Source organism: Panthera pardus, unplaced genomic scaffold (assembly GCF_024362965.1).
Source record: "Panthera pardus isolate Hobbes unplaced genomic scaffold, ASM2436296v1 HiC_scaffold_5, whole genome shotgun sequence".
In the NCBI taxonomy this organism is placed as follows: domain Eukaryota; kingdom Metazoa; phylum Chordata; class Mammalia; order Carnivora; family Felidae; genus Panthera; species Panthera pardus.
The window spans coordinates 5660868-5683198 of NW_026526980.1; the positions used below are offsets into that span (position 1 = coordinate 5660868).

Consider the following 22331-nt stretch of genomic DNA (forward strand, 5'->3'; position numbering starts at 1 on the left):
CTTTCTGAAGTTGTTTCTTGCAGTAGCTTGGTCAGGGGGCCAGCTTGGATTTCTTGTGTGTCTTACAGACATTCCCTGAGTGAGCACTACCTCTCTGTTCGTCTCCTTCCCCTTTGCTTCTTGATATAAATACCCTGTTTACGTTGCCCATTTCAGTACACTGGAGCTCAAGGCACCAATGAGGAAGTCGTAGGATATATACCTTCAGTCCTTTACAACCAGAAGCTTCATCCCCATGGAGACCTTGGATTTCCGCTCTGGGATGACCGGGCGTGGATTTTCCAGGGAGCCATGTAAGGGAATTTATTTGGCTGATGGATGCAGAGAACTGCTGTTCAGAGCTTTTCCCCCTTCTCTTTCAATTTGCAGCACTTTTTATGAAGACTGGTCTTTTGTGATGGATGAAGAAAGGTCTAGCATGCTTCCCACCATGGCAGCTGGTAAGCCCGGCTCAGGCCAGGATTGATGAGTCCTTGAAGTGTGGTGAGCACAGTCGGCTACCTGGGAGGGAATTTATAACTCCAGGGGATGCTGTGATTTCCCCTGTCCCTTGCTGACTTAATGGGTCACTGGCCACTGCCCTTCCTTTGGTGGAATTGATTACTGAGCCCATTTGTCTTGAATTGGATACCCTGGTAGGGAAAGCCTGGGGGTGGGGGCTTTGGCCGTGGCTTTACAAGTATAACATGAAGACCTGGGGATTTGGAAGCAGGAGACCTGCCTTTGAAGCCTGGCCCTACCCCTTCCTGGCTGGTGGCCTGGGGCAGATCCTGTGAGCTCTGTCACCCTTACTGCCTGCTCCTCTGCAAGGCAGGGATCTTGATAGCATGGGAATTGTTTTCATAGTGCCATGAGAGAATCACACGTGACGAGAGTAACATGTGATTTATCAGCGTGAGAGCCCTGGATTGATGTTAGTTGGTGAATCGTTAGATTATCATTTGATTTTCACTCAAAGGGTGAGCCCAACAGAAGTGGGTAACTTGCTTCTTTCTTTAAAATCCTTCCTTGCCTCCCTCCTTTTTTTTTTTTTTTTTCCCTGAAGGTTCACACTAAGGCCCACATATTGAGAGTTAATGTTAGTCGTGTCCACCGAGGAGGAGAAGTCAGGCTCTGACCGTGAATTCTGGGTAGGCCAGAATTCTGCAAGCTTTTACCTAAAGTAATCGTGGTAATGATACTGGTTGGCGCACATTTTTGGTTGCGTACTGAGCTGAGTGTTCTTGGTGGGTGATTGTCTTTGATACCCTGTGAAAGCGATGCTGTTGGCCCCGTTTTACAGATAAGGAAGCTGAAGCTCAGGTGGTGCGTGGCCTGACCAAGGTCTCCTAGAACGTGGTAGGATTCACCGCAGGCCCTCTGACCCCAGGGCTTACATCTTAACCTCCCCCCAGGCTGACCTCTTGTCTTCCACAGATAGGGAGAGGATTTGGAAAGACTCCCCTCCTGCCATCGCTGGTGTCTACTGACCCCATTTTGTGGGAGGTTTTTTAATCCGTGTTTAAGATCAGCCCGTCCCCTCTTGCGTGTTCTGCCAGGCCCCACGTGTTCATCGTGGTGGGGGCGTGAGTCTCCCATGGCAGACACTCCAGACTTTTCCCTTTTTTGGGACAGGTCTGAACTCTATCCTCTTCGCAATTAACATCGACAACAAGGACTTAAATGGGCAGAGTAAGTTTGCTCCTACTGTCTCAGACCTCTTGAAGGAGTCCACGCAGAACGTGACCTCCTTGCTGAAGGAATCCACGCAAGGAGTGAGCAGCCTTTTCAGGGAGATCACAGCGTCCTCTGCTGTCTCCATCCTTATCAAACCCGAGCAGGACACGGAGCCCCTGCCCGTCGTGTCCAAGCACGTCAGCACCGGTGAGCAGGATGGGGCGTGCGCGGTGGAACAGGGGGTTCGGGTGAAAGGACGACTGGCCGCGGCCAAGAGGGATGCATCTGGTGGTCTGAAAGTCCCAAGGGGAATGAAATCTATGTTCCCTTCGTTTTTAGTTCGTGTTTGTGTTCGTGTTTATTTTTCTTCCGCTTACTCACTCTGGAAGGGGCTGAGAGCCCTGCTGAGCTGTGGAGATGATATGGTGGGAGAGCAGACAGCTCACTGAGAGCACACTGAATGTGAGGGTGTGTGAGTCGCATGGAAACAGAAGAGCTGGAACTTCATGCATTTATTCCTTCCTTTGTTCACGTGTTCTTTGTTCACTGCGTTCTGTGTGCTCAGCGGGGAACTAGGAAGATTGCTAACATTTAGACCGCAGTCTCTTTTGGGCTGGGTAGGGGTACCCATTTGATGGCAAATTATACAAATAAGTGAGTATCCTCTTGATAAATGGGATAAAAGCCAAGCAGGGAGTGCTATCAAGAATGTGTACTCTTGCTGGGGGGTGGAGGGGGGGGTGACAGTTAGGTGCAGGCCAAGGGGGAGGGAGGAGTTGGTCAGCTTTGACTCTAGGCTGACTAGTTGATTTAGTTGAGATCAGTTTTATGAGAAGTTTGTGATATGCTTTGAGCCTTCCGGGGCGTCCAGAATGTTGCTACAGCAAAGTTGGAGATTTGGGGTTTAAGTACGTAGTCCTAGTATTCTCAAACCTCGTAAACAAGGCAGTGATCATGGGCATCTCTTTGGAATTATTAATGACGGTGAAGATTCAGAACCCATGGGGTCTTTGGTATCCATTGGCTTTATCTGTCTGGTCCTCCCCTTCTCCGGCAGAGACCCCCAGCAAATGACAGGAAATAGGACCGTTGGGGGCCTTGTGAAGCCAAGACCCTGGAAGTTGTATACCCCAAGGAGCGTTCTTTCCATCCATTTTGGGGACTCTGCTTTTGACACTGTCTCAGCGTTTGATACACTGGTGAAGCATCCCCATGTGGTTCAGTGTCTGGACCACACTGAATGGAGTGTCTGGAGTCAGCTTGAAGTGTCTCACACCCAAGTTTGAGGATTAAGATGGGTGAACAAACTGGTTCACATAAGTACTAGTCACCAAGACAGCCTTGATTTCTGTTTCAGGTAGTCTTTGCTGTGTAACAAACAGCCTCCAAAGTGTAGTGGCTTGAAACAACCACAATTTATTATTTTTTTGATGACTGTGCATTGATGGGATAGTTCTGCTGGTGTCACTTGGGCTTCCTCATGGGGCTGTCCCGAGCTGGTGGCTGAGCCGGAAGATCTAAGACGGTCTCACTCATGTGCCTGGGAATAGTGCCCACTGTTGGCTGGGGCATCTGTTTTTCTACACGTGGCCTCCTCTGCTCTAATAAGCTAGGCTGGCTTCCTTCCCCGGTAGTTTCAGGGCAGCATTCGAGGGGGTGCGGCACCTACTGATGGCTGGGCTCCAGAGTTCGCCGTTACTTGTGCCACATGCTGCAGGGAAGATGTGAGCACTGAGCCAGCCCGTGCTCAAGGGGGTGGGGAAATAGACACACCCTCGGAAGGAGGAGCAGCCGAGTCCCATTGTAAAGGGGACCATTGACCACCACCCCAAACGGGTGTTCTTGGTCTCATCAGTCAGCCAGGAGAGTACTTTCCAAAGTGAAAGTTGTCTCAGGAGTGGGAGCACCCTCTGAATCAAAGTGCTCAGAGGGACAATTGTAATGTGTGCTCTGTGATGTGTTTGTTTACCCCAGAAGTGTAGTCCCACATCCATTTTGTTCAGTCTCCTGTAGACAGGTTTTTCTCCCTCGAGGATTAAAAAAAATCTGAACGTATCTGAAGTGTATTTTTCCATTGACCAGCGGAGGAATTGCCACGATGTGGACGCCACATGGCTCAATTGTGGCTTTATCTTGCCTACTTCTTGTGACACCATATGTTCTTTTACCAGATGCCAAATGTAAAAAGGAGCGGAAGAAGAAGAAAAAGGTGACCAACATCATCTCGTTTGATGATGACGAAGAGGAGAACTCTGGCGATGTTTTTAAGAAGATACCCGGGGCCGGGGAGAGTTCAGAGGACAACTCCGACCGCTCCTCGGTCAACATCTTGTCGGCCTTTGAAAGCCCCTTCGGGCCAAATTCCAACGGAAGTCAGAGCAGCAACTCATGGAAAATTGATTCTCTGTCTTTGAACGGGGAGTTTGGGTACCAGAAGCTCGACGTGAAAAGCATCGATGACGAGGATGTGGATAACAACGAGGATGATGTGTACGGAGGGAGCATGTCCGGAAGGAAGTGCCTGGGCCACTCGGGGTCGCCTGAGAAGTAAGTTCCACTTGGAGCTTTTAGCATAGGGTTGGCGCGTTAACGGCTGTCTCTTTCTGCAGCATCGGGTGAAGTGAACGCACACACGGTTTATAGGAGGCATCATTCGCTTTTCTGATCTTGAGTTAGGAGGAAGGAGCGTTAGCTTACTGTCCTCCTGAGAACGAACTCGAGGGAAGGGAGTGCATTTGAAGGTCCTTCTAAAGTTGGTGTCCAGACGCGTGCCTTGACATTCTCGCCTTAGGTACGTGTCCTTCATTCCTGTTGCTTGGATGTTGCTTGTGTCTCTAACTTGCTCCTCGCACAGGAAGCTCGGGAGAGAGGCAGGGTTTTTCTCGAGCACAGTCGCAGGCTGCCAGTTTCTCTGTTTATGTACCGGGGCGTGAACAGCAGGAATTTGCCTGCACTTGCCGCTTGAACAGTGGACTTGGCGGTAGGTGGATGTTTGGAAGGGCCCTGATGCACACGGGGGCAGAAAGCACAACAGCACAGTTCAGAGCGTGGATCCTGGAATCAACACAGCCTGGCTTCTCATTTCCTAGCTGCGTGGCTTTGCTTGGACACGTTTACCTCCCAGAGCCTCAGGCCTCATCTGAGACCTGGGAGCAAAACAGCACCTGCTTCTCGGAGTCGTTGAGTTAGCGGCAGACGTGCGTGGGGCCTTTGGCAGCAAGAAGGCACACAGGTCAGCTGCTTCTGCTCTCGCTGCTCTGTACTCATTCCTGTGCTTGGTCTTACTCTGAGCACCGGATGAACGAGCTGCCCCTTCACTTGGGCCTTGCGGTGCACGGGGCCATCGTCACGCTGGCTTCACACCCAGCCCGTGACAGCATCACCTGGAGATGCCGACACCCCGCGGCGGGATTAGGGGCGCAGCGTCTCTGGCTGTGAGCTTCTCATGTCCCGCCTCGTTCTGTCTCATGGCACGGTGCCTGTTTCTGATTTCTGCTCTTTTGCCCTCATTCACACGGGTGCCTGTCTGAGCAGCGTTACCGTATCGATCGCCTGTGATAGGCCGGGCATGGCGGGCTCCTCGCGTACCCGCCCTGGGAGGTTGGTGGGTGCCACGCTCACTTGGTGGATGAAGGCAGACAGCAGAGATGTGTCAAAGCAGCGGCAGGGCGGGCCCTAAGGTTCGGTTACGCTGTGCTCCCACGCTTTTACTGTCAGCTGTTTTCCACGTTTCTACATGACGTAGGGATATCGCTTGGTTGACAGTCCATTGGATCAACTTGTCATGATTTGCTAACGTCTCTTTCCCCCGCGTTCAGTATTTAGGTTGTTGGCCTTTGATGTTGTTGCTGCTGTTTTTGCCTTTTTGTGATCAGCCATTCTGAACTGGACGTGTTCACGCACGAGCATTTCTTCTACTCCTGGAGGGTGTGTTGGGGTAGGTCCCCCGGAGTGTTGCTCTTGTCCAGAGGGATGAGCGTTGGCCACCTGGGACCCACGTGCTGTGACCCGCTGTGTGAGTCTGGGTCTCCAGAGAAGCAGAACCGATGGGGACGGCGTGTGTCTGGGTGTGGGCAGGAGTCCTGCCCGCTTGTCCGCGGTTCCACTTGCCACGGTTTCCTTTCCACGGTTTCTGTTCCCCCGGAGCCAACCGTGGTCCTGGAGCAGTGGCGCTCCTTCTCCCGGCTCATCACGAGGTCCGCAGTGGCCTTGCGCTGTGTCACAGCGCCCGCATTCACTCTGCTTCATCTCACTGATGTCGGCAGGCTAGGTCCGAGGACCCAGAAGGGCTCCCACAGGACCAGCCACGAGCGGCCCTGGCTGCACACAGGCTAGAAATCAAACTCGAGCCAGCAGAAGGTGAAGACAGAACTCGCTGAAGGCATGGAGTACAGGGACGGTGTGTTTGGGAGACTCAGCAAGGGAAGGACGGCGTCATGTCCTTGCTTGGAGCCCGGGATTTTTTACTGAGGATTGTGCTCTGGGGTATGTCACCTCTCGGGCGTCCGGGAACCACTTAGAACAAAGACCAGGATCCAGGTGTTACGCTTTGGAGCTAGGGGGGGTCTTGGTGTTGAGGGGTCCAGCGCCGGTGGTCTGGAATACTCTCTCTCCGTTCTGGCCTGGTCCTTCCTTGGATGTGATCTGGCCTAAAGAAATCATTCGCTCCTTGTCCCTTACAAGGAGGATGTCTGCTATTTGCATTTTGAGGCACATGTAACATGGGGTTGCGGGTCCTAGCAGGAAAAGGAGCAGGAAGGGGAGCAAAAAGCCGATTTCTGTGGAGTCCTTCAGCTTCCCTGCCTCCTCATCACGTGGGCAGTGGGTCTTCTCACGTCATCACGAGAAGGGTGACTACAGTGCAGTATGATATCTTGAGAGAGAGAGAGGGAGAGAGACCACATTCACGAAACTTTTGTGGCAGATCACGGTTACAGTTGTCATATTGCATTGTAAGTTACTGTTGTTAATCTCCTAATGTGCCTCATTTATAAATTAAACTTTACTATAGGTGTGTATGCATAGGAAAACACAGTATATCTATAGAGGGCTCAGTAATGTGTGTACTCTTAGGAATTCCTTGGGGGGTCTTGGGATGTATCCCCTGCGGATAAGGAGAGGGGGATGCTACCGTCTGTCTGTATCTGTCTGTCTAGATAGATTTTAAGGAATGGGCTCACATGATTGTGGACACCTGACAGGTCCAGGATCTGTAGGACGTAGGCCAGCGGGCTGGAGACCCAGGGAGGAGCTACATTTCCAGTCCAGAGGCAGGCTGCTGGCAGAATTCCTTCTTCTTTTAAAAAAAAAAATTTTTTTTTTAATGTTTTTATTTATTTTTGAGACAGAGAGAGACAGAGCATGAGCAGAGAAGGGGCAGAGAGAGAGGGAGACACAGAATCTGAAGCAGGCTCCAGGCTCTGAGCTGTTAGCACAGAGCCCGACGCGGGGCTCGAACTCACACACTGCAAGATCATGACCTGAGCCGAAGTCGGACCCTCAACCGACTGAGCCACCCAGGCGCCCCCAGAATTCCTTCTTCTTTGGGGGACCTCGGTTTTTCCTGTTAAGACCATCGGCTGATTGGATGAGACCCAGCCAAACATGGAGGGTGATCTGCTTTACTCCGAGTCCACCCTCTTAGGTGTTAATCTCATCTGAACATATCTCCTCAAGCAACTGGAACAACGTTTGATCAGATATCTTGGTGCCGTGGCCTAGCCACGTTGCCACATAACATCCACATAAGCCCTTTGTTCTTAAGCAGGGCCTTTTGGGACGTGCCACTTGCATTCAGTGTCTCTGTGGGTGAGTGCATCTCTGAGTTGATTCACCCTGTGTATTTTTTGTCCCCAGACACAGTCATTTCTCTTCCTATTAGACTGGGGCCATTGAGGGAAGCCTGAGCCAGAGGGCAGCCTGCGAGCCAAGGTAGCCACCGCCGGCATTGTGATGTATAAGACACAAAACAGTGCAGGGTGACCTTTACAGGGGCCCGGGCCCTTCCAGGCCATTGGGCCTCCTGCACATTCTGGACGGACTCTCCCTGGCGTAAGGCGGGGGATCTTGATTGAGCATTCTGCAGAGCCCCTTGGCGAAGAGCGGAGAATGATGAGATGGCCCACTGAGTAATACTTTCGTTTTGATTCTAAGCTCACGTTCACAGGAGAGGTCTGGGAGCTGGAGGGGCCGGCGTCTTAGCAGTTGAGCAGCACAGCCAGGTTTGTGAGGGAAAAGTGGCCCTTCCTGGAGAAGCTCTCTGTGGATGTGACAGCCTCTGGCCAGTCAGTGCCCTGATTGTCTTTAAAATGCTCTGTTGGCCAAAAGCTGGGTTTATGTTTCTGTTTGCTGGCAGTTAAAACGCTTCTTTGATGACCGAGGGAAAAAGTCTTGTCCCTCCTGCCTCAATATTTACAAGTGTTTGGTTTGCCTTTTTTTTTTTTCTTACAAGAGGATAATATCTTTATTATAGAAAGGGGTTTTTCTGTCACTTGACGTGTGTCCTTGGACACCAGTAGGGAAGTGGGGTGAACACATAATTCAAAAAGAATTACAAACATAGGGGAAACTGTTAACATCTTGCTAGCAATTAAGCAAATGCAGAGTGCAGGAGACAGCTGAAATTTTCCCCGGGATTTAAACTGAAAACTGGAGAAAAGGAGAGCCCTAGGTTAGTGCCCTGGGGGGAGGGCTTGCTCTCTGCATGTCCTCAGCTGCTTGGTACCTTCTAGGCACACAGTAGGCCTTAAATGTGGAGTGGATGATGGGGCGAGTCTGGCGCACAGGGCCGCCAGATCCTCACAGATCACGTCCCTTGTGTTGACCGCCTTGTGGAAAGACGGTTTGACGCGACCTCAGGAGCCTCCGAAATGTTTGTCCCACCTGATTCAGCAGTTTTGTTGCTGGGAATCTACCCTGAGGAACGAGCCTCCGGAAAGGAAAACCTGTTGCTGCCTCTTGACTCCAAAGTCCTTGCTCAGAGAAGTAGAACACTGGAGCTGACCTCAGCTCTCGTGTAGTTTAAACTCAAACGTCTTAACGATGCAGATCTTGGACATCTTTTTTTTTTTTTTTTTTTAAGTTTTTAACGTTAAATCCAGTAGTTAACGTAGTGTTCCATTAGTTTCAGGTGTACAATACAGGGAGTCAGCAGTTCCATACAGGACCCAGTGGGATCTGGAACATCTTAAATGACATTTAAGAGTGTCTTAGTAGTGTGAACACAAACTTATGAATTAATATGGAATGGGAAAGAGCAAAATATTAATCCTACATTGAGTTTCGTTATGACCTCTTAAAGGAAAATACGTGTAGAACGGAGCCACTACGGAAATGGTGTCTAATGCGGTTTTGCTTTTGGTGGTGTGGCTTTTGGTGTATCCCCTCCCACCACCCCCCCCCCCCCCCGCCCCCCCCCCGCTTTTTGGCATTTTCTAGCTTTTAAAAGAAATGTCTGACTTTTTTGATGAAAAGCAACACCCATTACTGTTTTTCAGCCAGATGTGGCACCACGTTCTGAGTGGGTCTGTGCCTTAGGAATCACTTCAGTATTAAGTCATTTTGGGGGTGGTGGCCCTTGGGCTCTCTTGCTTGGGTTCTGAATCTCGACTAAGGGGACCTGGCTTCACCTGTGCTCTGCCCGTGTTGCTGAGAAGTGGCAAAATTTCCCCTTAGAAAGAGCAGAAAATCCCATCTGCCTGGAGCAAATGATTCTGCTGCCTTCTCCTGAAGGGCCCCCCTGAGCGCCTCTGGGTGTCTGGGAGTCCCCTGGGTCGCCAGTTGCTAGATTGGAGCCCCAGGAGGGCGGCTCTGTACAGATTCTAGAGGCACAGCCAAGTTCACCCCAGAGCCCGGCCCAAGTTTGGTTCTGCTGGTGCACCCCACCCAGTCTGCTGAGCGTCTCATTGTGGGTGTGACCTGCACGGTTAAATGACGGAGCTTGCAAAATTCCGGTAGGATTATTTCCCGTTTGTTGCTCTGAGCCAAATGTTTGACCAAGAGCTAGACAGGACTGAAAGGAAAAGCTCTAACCGACTCTGGAAGCAGCACAGGCTTGCCCCCAGAGGCGGGCCCTCTCCCCTCACCCCTTTTTAAAATTTAAATTCTAGTTAGTTAACTATCGGTTTCAGGAGTAGAACTCAGGGATTCATCACTTCCATACAACACCCGGTGCTCATCACACGCCCTCCTTAGTACCCATCACCCATCTAGCCCAGCCCCCACCCACCCCTCCCACCTCCCTGGTTGTTACTTTTTAAAGGATTGCTAAGGACAACAACAACAGCAAAGAAGAATACTTATGCCACAAAGCCTAAAATATATCCTGTTTGGTCCTTTACAAAAAATTATTGTTGATCCCTGCCCTGAACCAAAAGAAAAACTGCATACATCATGCCACATGGTGGGCGGCAGCCATGGGGCCCAATGTAATTGGATTTGGAAGATGTGGCCTCAGATCCCTGAAGCCTCGGTTCTGTCCAGGATGCTGAACTTGCACTAGTGACATAACCTCCTGGAACTGGTTTCCTCTCTCCCGCCCCTCACTTCCCCCTCTTCCTCTCCCATTCCTTTCCTCTTCCTCCTCCTCCTCCTCCTCCTCCTCCTCCTCCTCCTCCTCCTCCTTCCCCTCCCCCCCCCCCCTTCCTCCCTTCCTCTCTTCTTCTGTTAAGTAGGCATGACCATGGTTTGCTTTGGATTTCTTTATAACTGTGTCCCAGAAAAGAAACTGAGTTACAGAAAGAAAGGAAGGAAGGAAGGAAAGGGAAGAAGGAAAGGAAGGAAGGAAGGAAGGGAAGGAGGGAGGAAGGAAAGGAAGGAAGGGAGGGAGGGAAGGAGGGAGGGAGGAAAGGAAGGAAGGATGGAAGGAGGATTCTATGAACTTTAAAGCCTGTGCAAACACATTCTGGTATTTATTCATGTCTCCTACTTGCCCAGAGACAACTGCTGCAGTGGGGAAATCCTTTCTCAGACACACTGAACTGAACCAGCTGGTGTGACAAAGATGGTCCAGGTTGCTCTTGTACTTTGTGGATAAGGGGACGGCGTGACAGCTCTTATGAGCCTGCTTTATGTTTAAGCTGACCCCCTTTCTTGGAAGGGACCCAGACACGATCTGGTCTGATTCTGCCATTTTACTAATGAGGGCTCGAGAACCAGCCAGGCAAAGGGACACTCGCCCCGGGTCTCGTGGCTGCCGTCACTCCAGAGCCTGGGACACTCTATCCTTCCTCCTGCTTCAGGACTTTGCACCTGCTTTTCCCTTGCCTGCGTTCCTCTCGTCCTCCTCTTCACTTGGCTGACCTTGCGGTCTCACTTTCAGCTCTCCTCTGTCACCTGTCTTCTTCAAGGAAGCTTTCCGTGGCCTTCCTGACCAGCTCCATGGATCTGAGCTGCTGTCTTATGTCTACTTGTGGGATTGTGTGGTTCATGTCCTGGTCCCCCTATGACTGTAAGCTCCCGGAGGGCGGGATAAACACTATTTGCTGGCTCTTTGGCCAGCACAAAATATATGTGAGCACAGAGCCTGGCATATGGTAAGGGCTCAAGAAACACTGGTTCAAGGCACGAATGTACGAGGTCTGGGTCTGGACCACACGCTCCTGCTCCCAGCCTGGGCCTCCTGTCTTCAGCTCAGTCATGGTCTGGTTGGTTCCCCAGAGGGAACTTGAGGGAGGCCGGCGGATGCTCGTGGCCCTCAGAGGCTCTTCGGTCTGTCACGCAGCTGTACTCTCTCACTTCAGGCCGCTGGATGCGAACGCCCGCCTCGCCCAGATGCACAGCTGGGCCCCGCTGCAGGTGCTCCAAGGTGACGCCGATGTCCTCTTTCCGGTCAGCGGAGTGGGCTCGTATGGCCCTGCAGGTGGGTGTTCCCCGATGACGTGTTCCGTCCATTCATGAGCTTGGGCCCCGGGAGCCAGCAGCAGGGTCTGGGTCCCTTCTGCAGTAGGACTGCACGAAGGGGTGTGGGACCCAGGGCTGCAGAGGCTTGTTGAGGTTGGGACTGCCTGAGGCTTTGGCTTCTCTTCTTGCTGAACCCGAGGGCTTGACTTGCTCCCACCTGAGCGAGTGCTGGGCCAAACCAGCTGACACGTCATGAAGGAGCCCCCAAGCCTGTGTTTTTTCCTCCCCAGTGATTTTGTTTTGGAACTTGGGCATATACAAGCACACCACAAATGGTGACGTTATTGCTGCCTCTTAGGGAAAAAGTTACAGGACTGTAGCTCTAAAGGCCCCAGCACCCTTTGCAACCAAGTGCTTGGGGTCAGAGAGTAGCTTGCTTGAAACCTGCCTTTAGAGCGGATGAGCGTTTCGGACCCCTTCCATTTGGTTGAGTGTGCTCTTGTGTGGTTTGTTACTCTTTTCTTTGGCTAGAGCAGGTCACAGGGAGCAGCGGGAGAGGGGCGAATGGGAGGGAGCAGCGGGAGAAGGGCAAATGGGACGCGGATGAGCCTGGTTGGTCCAGGGGTGGGCGTGCGGTGCAGCCGGTACGGTGCCCGGTGGCTGTCACGGCCCCGTGGCACCACCGGGTTAGTGAGGCCCCAGCCTCTTCCCCTCCCCTGCCCACAACCCCCCGTGTAGGCCCCTTCTCACCCTCCCAGGGCCGGGTCTGAGAGGACGTAACAGAGCCCACCGACTGCTAAGGAGGCTGTTGACATTGTGAACCGGATGGTGGACTGTTCTCGTCACCAGCGGGGGGCAGAAACCCCCTCCAAGTAGCTGGAGCGCAGGGGCGGGCGGGCAGGACCCTCACTGGTGGCAGTCTAGAGTGGGGGTCAGGGAACCTGGCTCCAGGAGCCGCGTGAGCCGGTCACCTCTCCGGGTGGCAGTGCTCCTGGCGGAAACTGAGGCTCCAGAGCGTGGTGGCTGAGTGACTCCGTCCGCTGGGCCGGGCTCCTCTTCGGAAGGTGCAGCCGGTGGTGATCCTGACAGCTGACGCGTACCAAGCCCTTGGAGCAAGTCCGGGACTGCAGGGCAGCCGGTGTGGATGAACACGTCCCCTCTCGCCCACGGCCCGTGAGGGAGGGCCGGGCGTGTTCTCTCACCTTCCTCTAGATTTGTGGCAGGGACTCCCAGGTGAATGTGGGGAGAGGCGCCAGGCACCTGCCGTGGCCCCGAGAGAGCCTGCCGTCCACGTGGGCATCTCGTGCCGGGGCGTTGGAACGAAGAAGGGCGTTCGTGTGTGTCCCCCGTCCCGCGCCCCGCACTTCCTCATGTGGTCTGTCCTGTCTCTGCTGCCCTTTGACAATCTTGCTCTCTCTTGCCCTCTCCCCTTTCGGCCTCAGCCGCGCGGCCTTCTTACCAGCCAGCGCTTCTCCTGGGGTCTCCGCTGAAACCGCTGAGAGGGGCCGGCTGGTGGGCCCGGCTTCTCCTTTCCCTCAGGTGGCCGTCCGTGGTCCCAGCGGCCAGCGGTGGGGTTGGGTGCCTCGCCATTGTCCACTGAGCACGGTGCACGTGGGGGCTCGCAGAAAGCAGGTGGTCCTGATGCCCACGTGGGACCCGTGTGGGACTTCCAGCTGGTGACCCAACACCCTACTCACCTTGTCGCCCTCCCCACCGAGGGGGCCTTTGTGCCGGGCTGCAGGTGCCCGCACTAGGCACGCTGTCTCGTTTCTGGTGGCCCCTTCCTCTTGGGGCTGGGGGCTGGGGGCTGGCTGCCCCGGGGGCACTGCCCTGTTGCCCTCTGTGCTGGGGTGGAGTCTTCCAGAACCCAGCACTCCTCCTCCCTCTGCGGGCTTCCTCCAGGGTCTGCGGGGAAAGCGGCCTCTGGCCAGCCTCCAGCATCCTCTCGGGAAGCTTTCTCCCGGTCCCGCCTCTGCTTGTCAGCCTTCCAGACCCGAGGCTTCACCTTGTCACTGTTGGGGGACCCCGAGCTCCAGCTTATCTCCATTATCCTCATCAGACATGCTGTGTGTGAGCCGCCTGCCAGCTTGTTAGTTTACTGTGGTAACAAAGCCGCCAGGAGTCCCGGGAGCCTGTGACAGCCTTGGGCAGACTCGCCGTGGGTAGGAGTTGGATAGGAAGACAAATTATGCTCAGGCTGCAGAAGACAGGAGAGACAGCACCGGAGTTGATCTGCTGCCCGACTGGAAGGCCAGGTGGCATCGAGTCCCTCCCGGCCTGGCCCCCGTTTCCCTGGGAGGTGGGTGGACCTCTGGTGTCAGGACTCACCTGTCAGGGTGGCCTTTCCCTGGGCGGCTCTGAGTGCATGCTCTCGGCATTCCTGTCCCAGACTCCTTTGCTCCTGGTCACTTCTGACCGCTCTCCTTTCTGAGTGACACCCTTCTACTTGAGCAGGGTTAACATAGTCTCTCATTTTGGCCAGGGAGCCATTCTGTGTCTTTAATGACAGTTTTGGACCCAGATGGCTCTACCCTTAGGAGACCTTCCCATCATCTTTGAAAGTGTTGGTGTCTCTAGCGTCACTGCCCGTGGGGACATTTAGAGGAAGACAGAGGGAGGCATGTGGTGGAGGAGGAGTGTTTTGGTGGCCAAATCTGGAGAGAGAGAAGGTGGCAGAGAAGGGGACTCCGGACACAGAAGTATTGTCCTGACTCATGGACGGGGAGGCTCTGTGGCTTAAGGGGCTGTGCTTTGGAGCTGGGGTTGGAGGCTCAGAGAAGGAAGACACCATTCAGGTCACATGGGACCGGGTTGTGGGATCAGATACAGTCATTCCTCTGGGCGTGTCTGTTGCCTGCAACATAGCAAAGCACATTTACCATTTCTTTGAAGCTGCATGGGAGAAGAAGCCCCAAAGTCCCTTTCAACCAAGAATACTCAACGGAGGTGAACACCCATTTCTACGCATTGCACACATGAAATTGTTATTGCTCCTGTCCTCATCGAGGGTCCTGGGGTTGGTGGTGGGTCTTAGCAACTTCAGAGTTAGTTAGCTTTTCTTTTCTTTTCTTTTCTTTTCTTTTCTTTTCTTTTCTTTTCTTTTCTTTTCTTTTCTTTTCTTTTCTTTTCTTTTGGTTTATTTATGTTAGAGAGACAGAGAGCATGCGCACAGGTGGGGGAGGGGGCAGAGAGCGAGAATCCCAAGCAGTTTCCCTACTGTCAGTGCAGAACCTGACGCGGGGCTCGAACTCACCAACTGTGAGATCAGGACCTGAGCTGAAATCAAGAGTAAGACACTTAACCGACTGAGCCCCCCAGGTGCCCCCCAGGGTCCGTTTGAGGCCTTGCTCGTTCATTTGAGACCTTGGGTCCTCAAACCTTCATTTCCCCAGTTCTTCAACTTCTTGTCTCACGTTGGGTCTTTGGGGTTGCTTGTTAGGGTCGAGGAGGCTCTGTTGTAGCACCGCACTGACCTGAGACGGTTGATCCGGGGCTTGGCTCCCAGTGGGTAGTGTTACTGTTGGGGATGTCAGGACCCTGTGGCGCCCCTGGACCTGCACGATGTGTGGTCCCCACACCGCTCATGAAGGTCGTGTGCCACTCAGGGCTCGTGGTTTTCTTTACGCAACCAGTGGGTGTCCTGCTCTGTACCGGCCCTGTGCTGGGCTCTGGGGGGATCTGGAGATGAGCCCTCCCAGCCCCTGGAGTTTTGCATGCAAGGAGGGGACAAGGGACATCGACAGCTCCCCCTGCTCCCACCCCTGCCCCCACCCTGGCCACTCTTCGCACAGCAACTGGAGTGATGTCTTAGAACTTGAATCAGATCGCCTCACTCCCCTGCTTCAAGCTCTTCTAGTGCCCTGAGGATAAGATCAGGAACCCTCACTGTGGCCCCCGAGGCCCCGGCTTGGCCCACAGCTTGATGCCCTCGCGATGCCCCAGCCACACCAGCCCGCTTCTGCTCCCTCGAGCCGAGCCCACTGCCGTCTCTCTCCTCCCACCTCTTGCAGCCTGTGCGCGTCCTTCGGGTGGCAGCCCAAGTGTCGCGTGTAGAGGGCTCCTCCGCCCCCTCCCCAGGCAAGCCGGGCGTCCTGTTCACACTGCCATAAACCTCGTGTGTCCCCATGCCCTCACCTCAGCTTGGAACCGTGTATTTGTGTAATTACTTGGTGATGCCCATCCCCCTGCTAGTCTTTGAGGTCCTCGAGGGCGGGGCTGTGTCTGCCCTGGTTCTGGTGTGACCCTGACCCTGGTCAGAGCCGGGCCCACAGTGTGGGCTCAGGAAGCCTGTGCTGAGTGGGGGCACAGTGGGCGGACCGAGTACCTGGGGGTGGGGCTTGCCGACGGGAGTGGACACCTGGTGGTTGGAAAACTGATATCCAGGTGGGGACACGGTATAGACAGAGGAATGGGGCGGGGAGTTCAAGGACGCCTAGAGAGAGAGGCACGTGGCCCAGATCAGCTGTGTGAGAGATCACGGAGGGGGAAAGGGCTTAGCTCTGGCTCTGGGCAGAGTGAGGTTCAGACTCTCACACATTAGCTTGTGATCTCGGACAGGTCACTGAACTCCAGGGCCGTCTCCACATCTGAAAAATTAAGATAATGGTAGCGGGCACCTCCGAGGGTGCCTTGAGGGCGCGTGAGGCAGCCTGGGCGGCCTGTGCTCCCGTGGGACATCGCTGGGCTGAGTCGGATGGAGGGTGTCTGGGATGCTGGCGGACGATGTGGGCTTTTACTCCAGCCGTGGGTTTCCGCTGTGTATGTTGGAGTCCCCGTTTCCGCTCCAGGGAGGGGAATCTGATAGCCGTGAGTGGGTTGGACCATCAGGGGTGAGGCAGAACTGTGGGGGCTCCTGCAGGAGACCCCCGGAGGGTATCGAGCCTCAGCAGTAGGGCGGCAGTGGAGACGACTCTGGGCAAGGAGTGGGCGATAATGAGGTGGAGCCGGCAGGTCTGGGGCTCCCTGGCTCCATGATGGAGGGAGGAGGGCGCCTCGCTCTGAGGGGAGAAGGCCCAGTGGAGAGGGTGACAGAAGGGAGCAGTTTGGACGTTACGATCAGTTGGTGGGCCCTGCAGGGTGGCCCGGTAGAGCTTTCAGGCGGGCAGCTAGCACCGTGGGTCACGGGTTCCGGATTGAGGTCTCAGCCAGAGGCGCTTGCTTGGGACGTGTCCCCTTTACACAGCCGGGTGCCAGGGCCCAGACCCTGTTGGAGTGGCCAAGGGGGGCCCCTGAGCCGGGATCCAGAGGCATGGTCACAAAGGAATCAGAAAAGATGAAGGTGGGAGGGCGGGGATGATGATGGCGGTGGCGATGGGAGCCTGTGGTAGGCAGGCTGGGCTGTAGGGTGACGTTTCCCCCTCAAACTCCTTTAAAAAAGTAGGAGCGAGTGGAATAGCTTGATGGGGATGGCAGGGTAGAAGAAAAGGTGGCAAAACATTCTCTCCTTAGGACTCCCCAAGTGCAACCCCTTTAAGAGCTGGGGAATCTCCAGCAGGATGAAACTCTGGCCAAAACGGGAGAAAAGACAGGCAGGAGGCCGAGTAGCTTAGGGCAGTGAGATGGGCTCCCTCCCGCCTCTGCCCCGTGCCTGCATCCGGGCCTGGTTCTGCAATGGCTGTCGAAAAGCCAGAAATTTCTCCACTGGGCAAGTGTTAGCCGTGGGTGATACCGGCCTTAATGTCACTGTCCAGCCCAGGGGGCCATGATTTGCACTTTTTTATGAAAAGAGACTTGAACAGCAACTAACACATTTATGAAAATCCTCAGTGCCTCTAGAGATGATTTGTGGCCTCACTTGTTCCGAATGCCTTTCTCACACACCACTCTCTCTGTGCCGGGTGGTGGCTTTTCAGAAGGCGGCAGGGCCCTGGGTTTTGATGTAGACACTGTCAGTGATGGGAGTGTGCTGCCCCCTTGTGTCTGTCATCAGCCACTACAGTGCAAGCAGTTTTGACCAACAGAAAGCTGATTTTTGTTCTCTGATCCTGAGGCTGGCTCTGAATATGGACTTGGTGCACCATTCCAGGTGGCTCAAGGTTAAAAAGGTTAAGTGGGATGTTGGGGCCCCCTGCCTTGTGTCAGTGCCTGGTGGCAAATCTGAGATTCTGGCCAAAAGGACGAAACAAGTAGCAGATTAAAATCCGGCATGTGGGCCAGGAAACATTTGTAAGTCGACTGGTGTAGAGAGGAGCCCGTGTCTGCACCGTGCCCGTGCCTCCTGGAGAAAACGAAATGAGAACAGACTGCTGACTTTCTCTCCGCCACTGCTCTCTGTGCACAGATGCCCCCCTTGGGAGCCTGGAGAACGGGACCGGACCAGAAGACCATGTTCTCCCGGAGCCTGGGTCCCGGTACAGGTTAGTATTCAGAAGCCAGATCGCCTTTGGGATTGAATTGTCCGTTGACAGCTGTGCCTTTGATGCTTTTTTGAAGGTAGGAGCGCACCTGCTGGGATTCAAGGTCAAGGCCTTATTTCACACTTATGTTCAGGTTTAGATGGGAAGTTGCCGAGGGTGTGTGCGTGAGAAACGGCGTGTTACCAAACTTCATTTGTGGACCCCCTTTACTTTTTATGATTTTGGGGGCATATCTGGGTACCTCTTCTACTGTCATTTACTGGGTTTTAACATTTGGTCACAATATTAGGCAACTTTCATATTGTGGAATACTCGAGCCACTTAGCTCTCACGTATTTGAGAAGAGCTTCGTCCCGAATAGAGTAGTAAGCACCATGTCGGTTTTCTGATTTCCAAATAAAAGTATCTCCAAGGGAAACTGAGTTGCTCAAAGTCGTTGGATATTTGGTGGCAGAGCTAAGATGGACACTGAAGTCTCCCTGATGCCACCGCGATCTTTGCGGCTCTTAGAGTTGTTTCTTTTTCTCTCTTCACGGTTTTAACTGGGTGCAAACCAGGGGTCGATCACACCTGCATTTTCAACCTCAGCTCCAGGGTGGGAGTCACTGGTTACATCAAACATGCTTGGTGTTACTGTCTCTCCCTGAGTCGACGGGGCTCTGCTCTGTGACAGTGACACTACCTGTAGGTTCCTGCACGGTCAGTACATTGTCAGGGAGGACGGGGGCCACCAGGTCCATCCAGGATGTAGAGTCCTTTCTGCTGTTTCTTAAAAAAATGTTTTTAATGTTTTATTTATTTTTGAGAGAAAGAGACAGAGTGCTAGCAGGGAGAGCGGAGAGAGAGGGGGACACAGAATCCGAAGCAGGCTCCGGGCTCTGAGCTGTCAGCACACGGCCCGATGCGGGGCTCGAACTCACCGACTGTGAGATCATGACCTGAGCTGAAGTTGGACTGAACCACCCGGGCACCCCTGCTGTTTGTTTTAGAAGAATACTGAGTGTTGATTTCAGGGACACAAATCAGCATCAGCGAGCAGGCACATTTGCAAAGAGGGAGTCTGCAAATGATGAGGGCTGACCGGGGTTTTGAAGGGCTGCCTCCTGCGCCTTCTGGTGGTTGTACCTGAAAACCCTGAGTCCCTGCTAGTTCTGTGTTCCTTTTGAGTGGCCGAGTGTGACTTGCTCCCGTCTGCTTTTTCCCAGTGTGGAAGCCAGTCCCCCTGGCCAGGGAGGCCCTCTCAGCAGCCTGCTACCTTCCTCCTCGGTGCCAGAGTCGATGACAATTAGTAAGTACCTGCTGAGTATCCTCCCCCAAGGCCGGGTGACTCTCGGGCCTGTGCCTCAGCGGGTGCCATGGCGCTTGCCCCTGCGTGACTGTGGACTTCACGAGATGTGGGGTAAAGTCAGGTGTGTGTGTCTGTAGTGTGAGTGTGCTGTGCCTTTCTAAGCTTCCTGAGCTGTGGTTAATGACCGGTTTGGGCATGTGCCCGCTCTAAAGGACACACTTCAGAGCTGGAGTGGCACTGAGTTTTGAGGGGTTTGGGGGCTTGCCTCCTGTACGGTCATCAGCCACAGAGGAACTGTGCTGATTGGGTAGGTCTGGAGGAATCATTTTTATAATTAAGGAAGAGTGTATCTCTTAAGTGCGAAGGTTGTCAAAGATCAGGTTCAAACGGTTTCGAACCTTCGTGCTGGGGAAAAAGTATTAGAGATATAACAAGGTTAGGTTTGTGTGGTTTTATATAATAAAGAGAAAGCCAGCTGTAGCTTAAGGAGATAAAAATTCGTCTCTTTTTCCAGAAGTAGGCAGGCTGGGGCTGGTATGTGGCTCCATGTTCGTCAAGAGACTGGGACTCCTTCCATCTTGCCTCGTAGTCCAAAATGGCTGTTTTAGCTCCAGCCTTCCCAGTCTCATCCCAGGTAGCAGGAAGGAGGAGGGAGCAAAGGAGACATTTCCTCCATTTCCATCGATAGGATTCAACTTTTTCCTCTAGCCTCTGACTGAAATTTACATTTCCTTCAATTATGAAAGTACCAGCAAACCATAGAAACCACATTCATGTTAACAAAATGGGTGACTTTATCGCCGATAGAAGTCTCAGGCCCCCGTGAGAGCTGCAACATGAAAAAAAAATCTCAGATTATTGTTTCTGCTGGAAAATAGGGTAGTTTTTAAAATGTGATAATAAAGAATTCTGTGTATTTTTGTGTTACTTTTATTTTTTACATTTTGATAATCCTATTTCAGTATAATCTGTTTCCTTTGAAATCTTGTGTGTTTTATTTTCTGTATTTTAAAATCTTTTTCTGAGAAGAGGTCCGTGGGCTTCACCAGACTGCAGAACGGGTCCATGGGGTACAAAAAAGTTGATGCCTGCCCCCAGCTGCGAGGACCCTTCCTAGAAGTGCACACAGTATCCCACTGACTTGGCGAACATCAGTCCCATGGCCTCCCCGACTGCTAGGGAGGCAGTGCCCCCTTACCCCCACCACAGGGTTTTCGTTGCTTAGGGAGGCAGTGCTCCCCACCCCGTCATTAGGGTTTTCATTGCTTAGGGAGGAAGAGCGGGGTCTGGGAGACGGCCAGCACTGTCCGAGTCAGGGATCAAGAAGGAAATGAGGTTGGTCGGTGGGAATGAGCAGTCTCCCTCTGTGCAGTGAAAGCGTGCAGTTCATTGTGGCGTTTCTCAGGCTTGAGTTCGGCCGGGCAGATATTTGTCGATCTGTATATGTGGGGCGCACGGGCTGGGAGAACACTGAAGTTGCCGGCTTTCAAATTTCAGTTATTTATTTACCGCTGTACTAGTATTTACCCTGTAATTTTTTTTTTTTTTAATGGGTGCACTTAGGAAAAGTTGAGTGCCTTTATTTAAAAAGGGAACTTTCCATGATCGTAGTAAATGGAGAGTCACTTTTAGTTGACCTAAATAGCAAGTAACTGAAAATAAAGGCAGCAGAAAGGAGCCAATGCTCAGTCGGCCTGGATGTCTTTGCCTGTCCCAGCTTCTGACTGAGACCCCCTCCCATTGTTAAAAGGAGGCGAGTCAGTGAGCAGCACAAGGAGGGTGTTGGGGATATCCTAGTGCTAAACTCCGATCTTTTTCCTGGAAGTAACCAGAAGGATTGAGAAGGGACAGAAGGCGTCTTGTCCGAGTCCCTGTGACTTCATGCCTTGTCTTTCTGCGTCTGCAGTGTTCTCTGTTTGTGTGGCTCCCACCTCACGTAGAGGGACGAGACTTCACTCTGGCCCTGAGGTGTGTCCCCTCCAAGGAGTTTCCGTTTGCTTTGCAGAGAACGGCGACCCCGAGATCGCGGACCCGAATACCACGCTTCATAGGGGCCTTGCCGTGGGCGCTTTACTGGGGTGCGGGCATCTCCGCGCACCCCAGCAGCTGTCCAGCACTGTGTTCCCCGGATGAAGTCCCTCCACCACCGCCGAGCTCGGGCCGCGCTGCCGGCTGGCCCGTGGGTCTCCCTCAGCCACTTTGTGCCAGAGCAGGTAGCTGGCCCTGCGTGCCCACCGGCAGTAAGGTCGTCCGTCCAGACAGACTGCAGTTGCGCCGACGGCTGAGATTCAGGCTCTGTTTTCCTTGCTTTGACTCAGACGGTTTTCCGAAAATGTAAATCCGGTTGTATCACTTGCCATCTTCGGCAAGTCGGGACTCACCCAGAGTTCATGACTCGAGTCTCGGAGGAGATACGTCAGCACACCCGCATCTCGACCCTCGGTACTTTGTGGCGGTGAACGTGTGCTTCCTGGGGCGGGGGCGGGGGGTGGGGGCCCTGTTTGCTGAGGTGGCGGCAAATTTCAGCGAGCCTTCTGGACGCAGCCCTGCATCGCCCGTGTGTGTTCCGGGTGAGAGGTCAGGATCCTTAGAAATTTCGGATGGAAGGTGGGTTTGACTCGTGGCCCCCTCATCCTGCCTCTGGCACCGTGTCGTTGTAGAAAAAGGAGAAGCGTGAGCCGGTCCTGGTGTCTAGGGTGTCAGCTGGGTGTCAGCTGGGTGTCAGCTGGGGTGGCCCTAACAGAGCCCCACAGACTGGGCGGCCTGAAAACAAACTTCTGTCTTGCAGTTCTGGAGGCTGGGAGTCCAGGTGACCGTGACGGCTCCTGGCAGGGCCACTGTCCTTGCCTTGCAGCTGGCCTTTTCTGTCTGCCTGTGCATCCCTGGTGTCTCCTCCTCTGCTGATAAGGACCTCTGTCCTGCTGAATTAGAGTCCCACCCTTAGGACCCCATTTCACCTTAATTACCTCCTTACAGGCTCTACCTCCCAGTACAGTCCCACTGAAGGTTAGGGCTTCACAGATGAATTCTGCCTGGCTGGTGGGGGGGGGGACACCTGCAGTCCTGGGGAGTCCCGAGAATGGTGTCCTAGGAGCTGCCCACCTCCAGTTCAAGGATTGCATCCCAGCATGTGAAGCACGTAGGGTTCCACTCAGGGGAGATGCCTGCCTCTCTAAAACCCCGAAAAGCCT

General features: G+C 53.5%; 1 protein-coding gene across 4 annotated transcripts in view; it reads left to right on the forward strand.

The window, feature by feature from the left end:
- Positions 1–22331, forward strand: part of SNX29 (sorting nexin 29) — a 499743-nt gene that overhangs the window by 62782 nt on the left and 414630 nt on the right. For all 4 annotated transcript variants that reach the window (XM_019468619.2, XM_053894354.1, XM_053894353.1 and 1 more), the window contains 6 exons: positions 370–440; positions 1615–1863; positions 3828–4203; positions 11397–11515; positions 17777–17852; positions 19058–19140. In XM_019468619.2, the coding sequence (XP_019324164.1) occupies positions 370–440; positions 1615–1863; positions 3828–4203; positions 11397–11515; positions 17777–17852; positions 19058–19140 (974 nt within the window). The remainder of the gene's footprint in view (positions 1–369; positions 441–1614; positions 1864–3827; positions 4204–11396; positions 11516–17776; positions 17853–19057; positions 19141–22331) is intronic.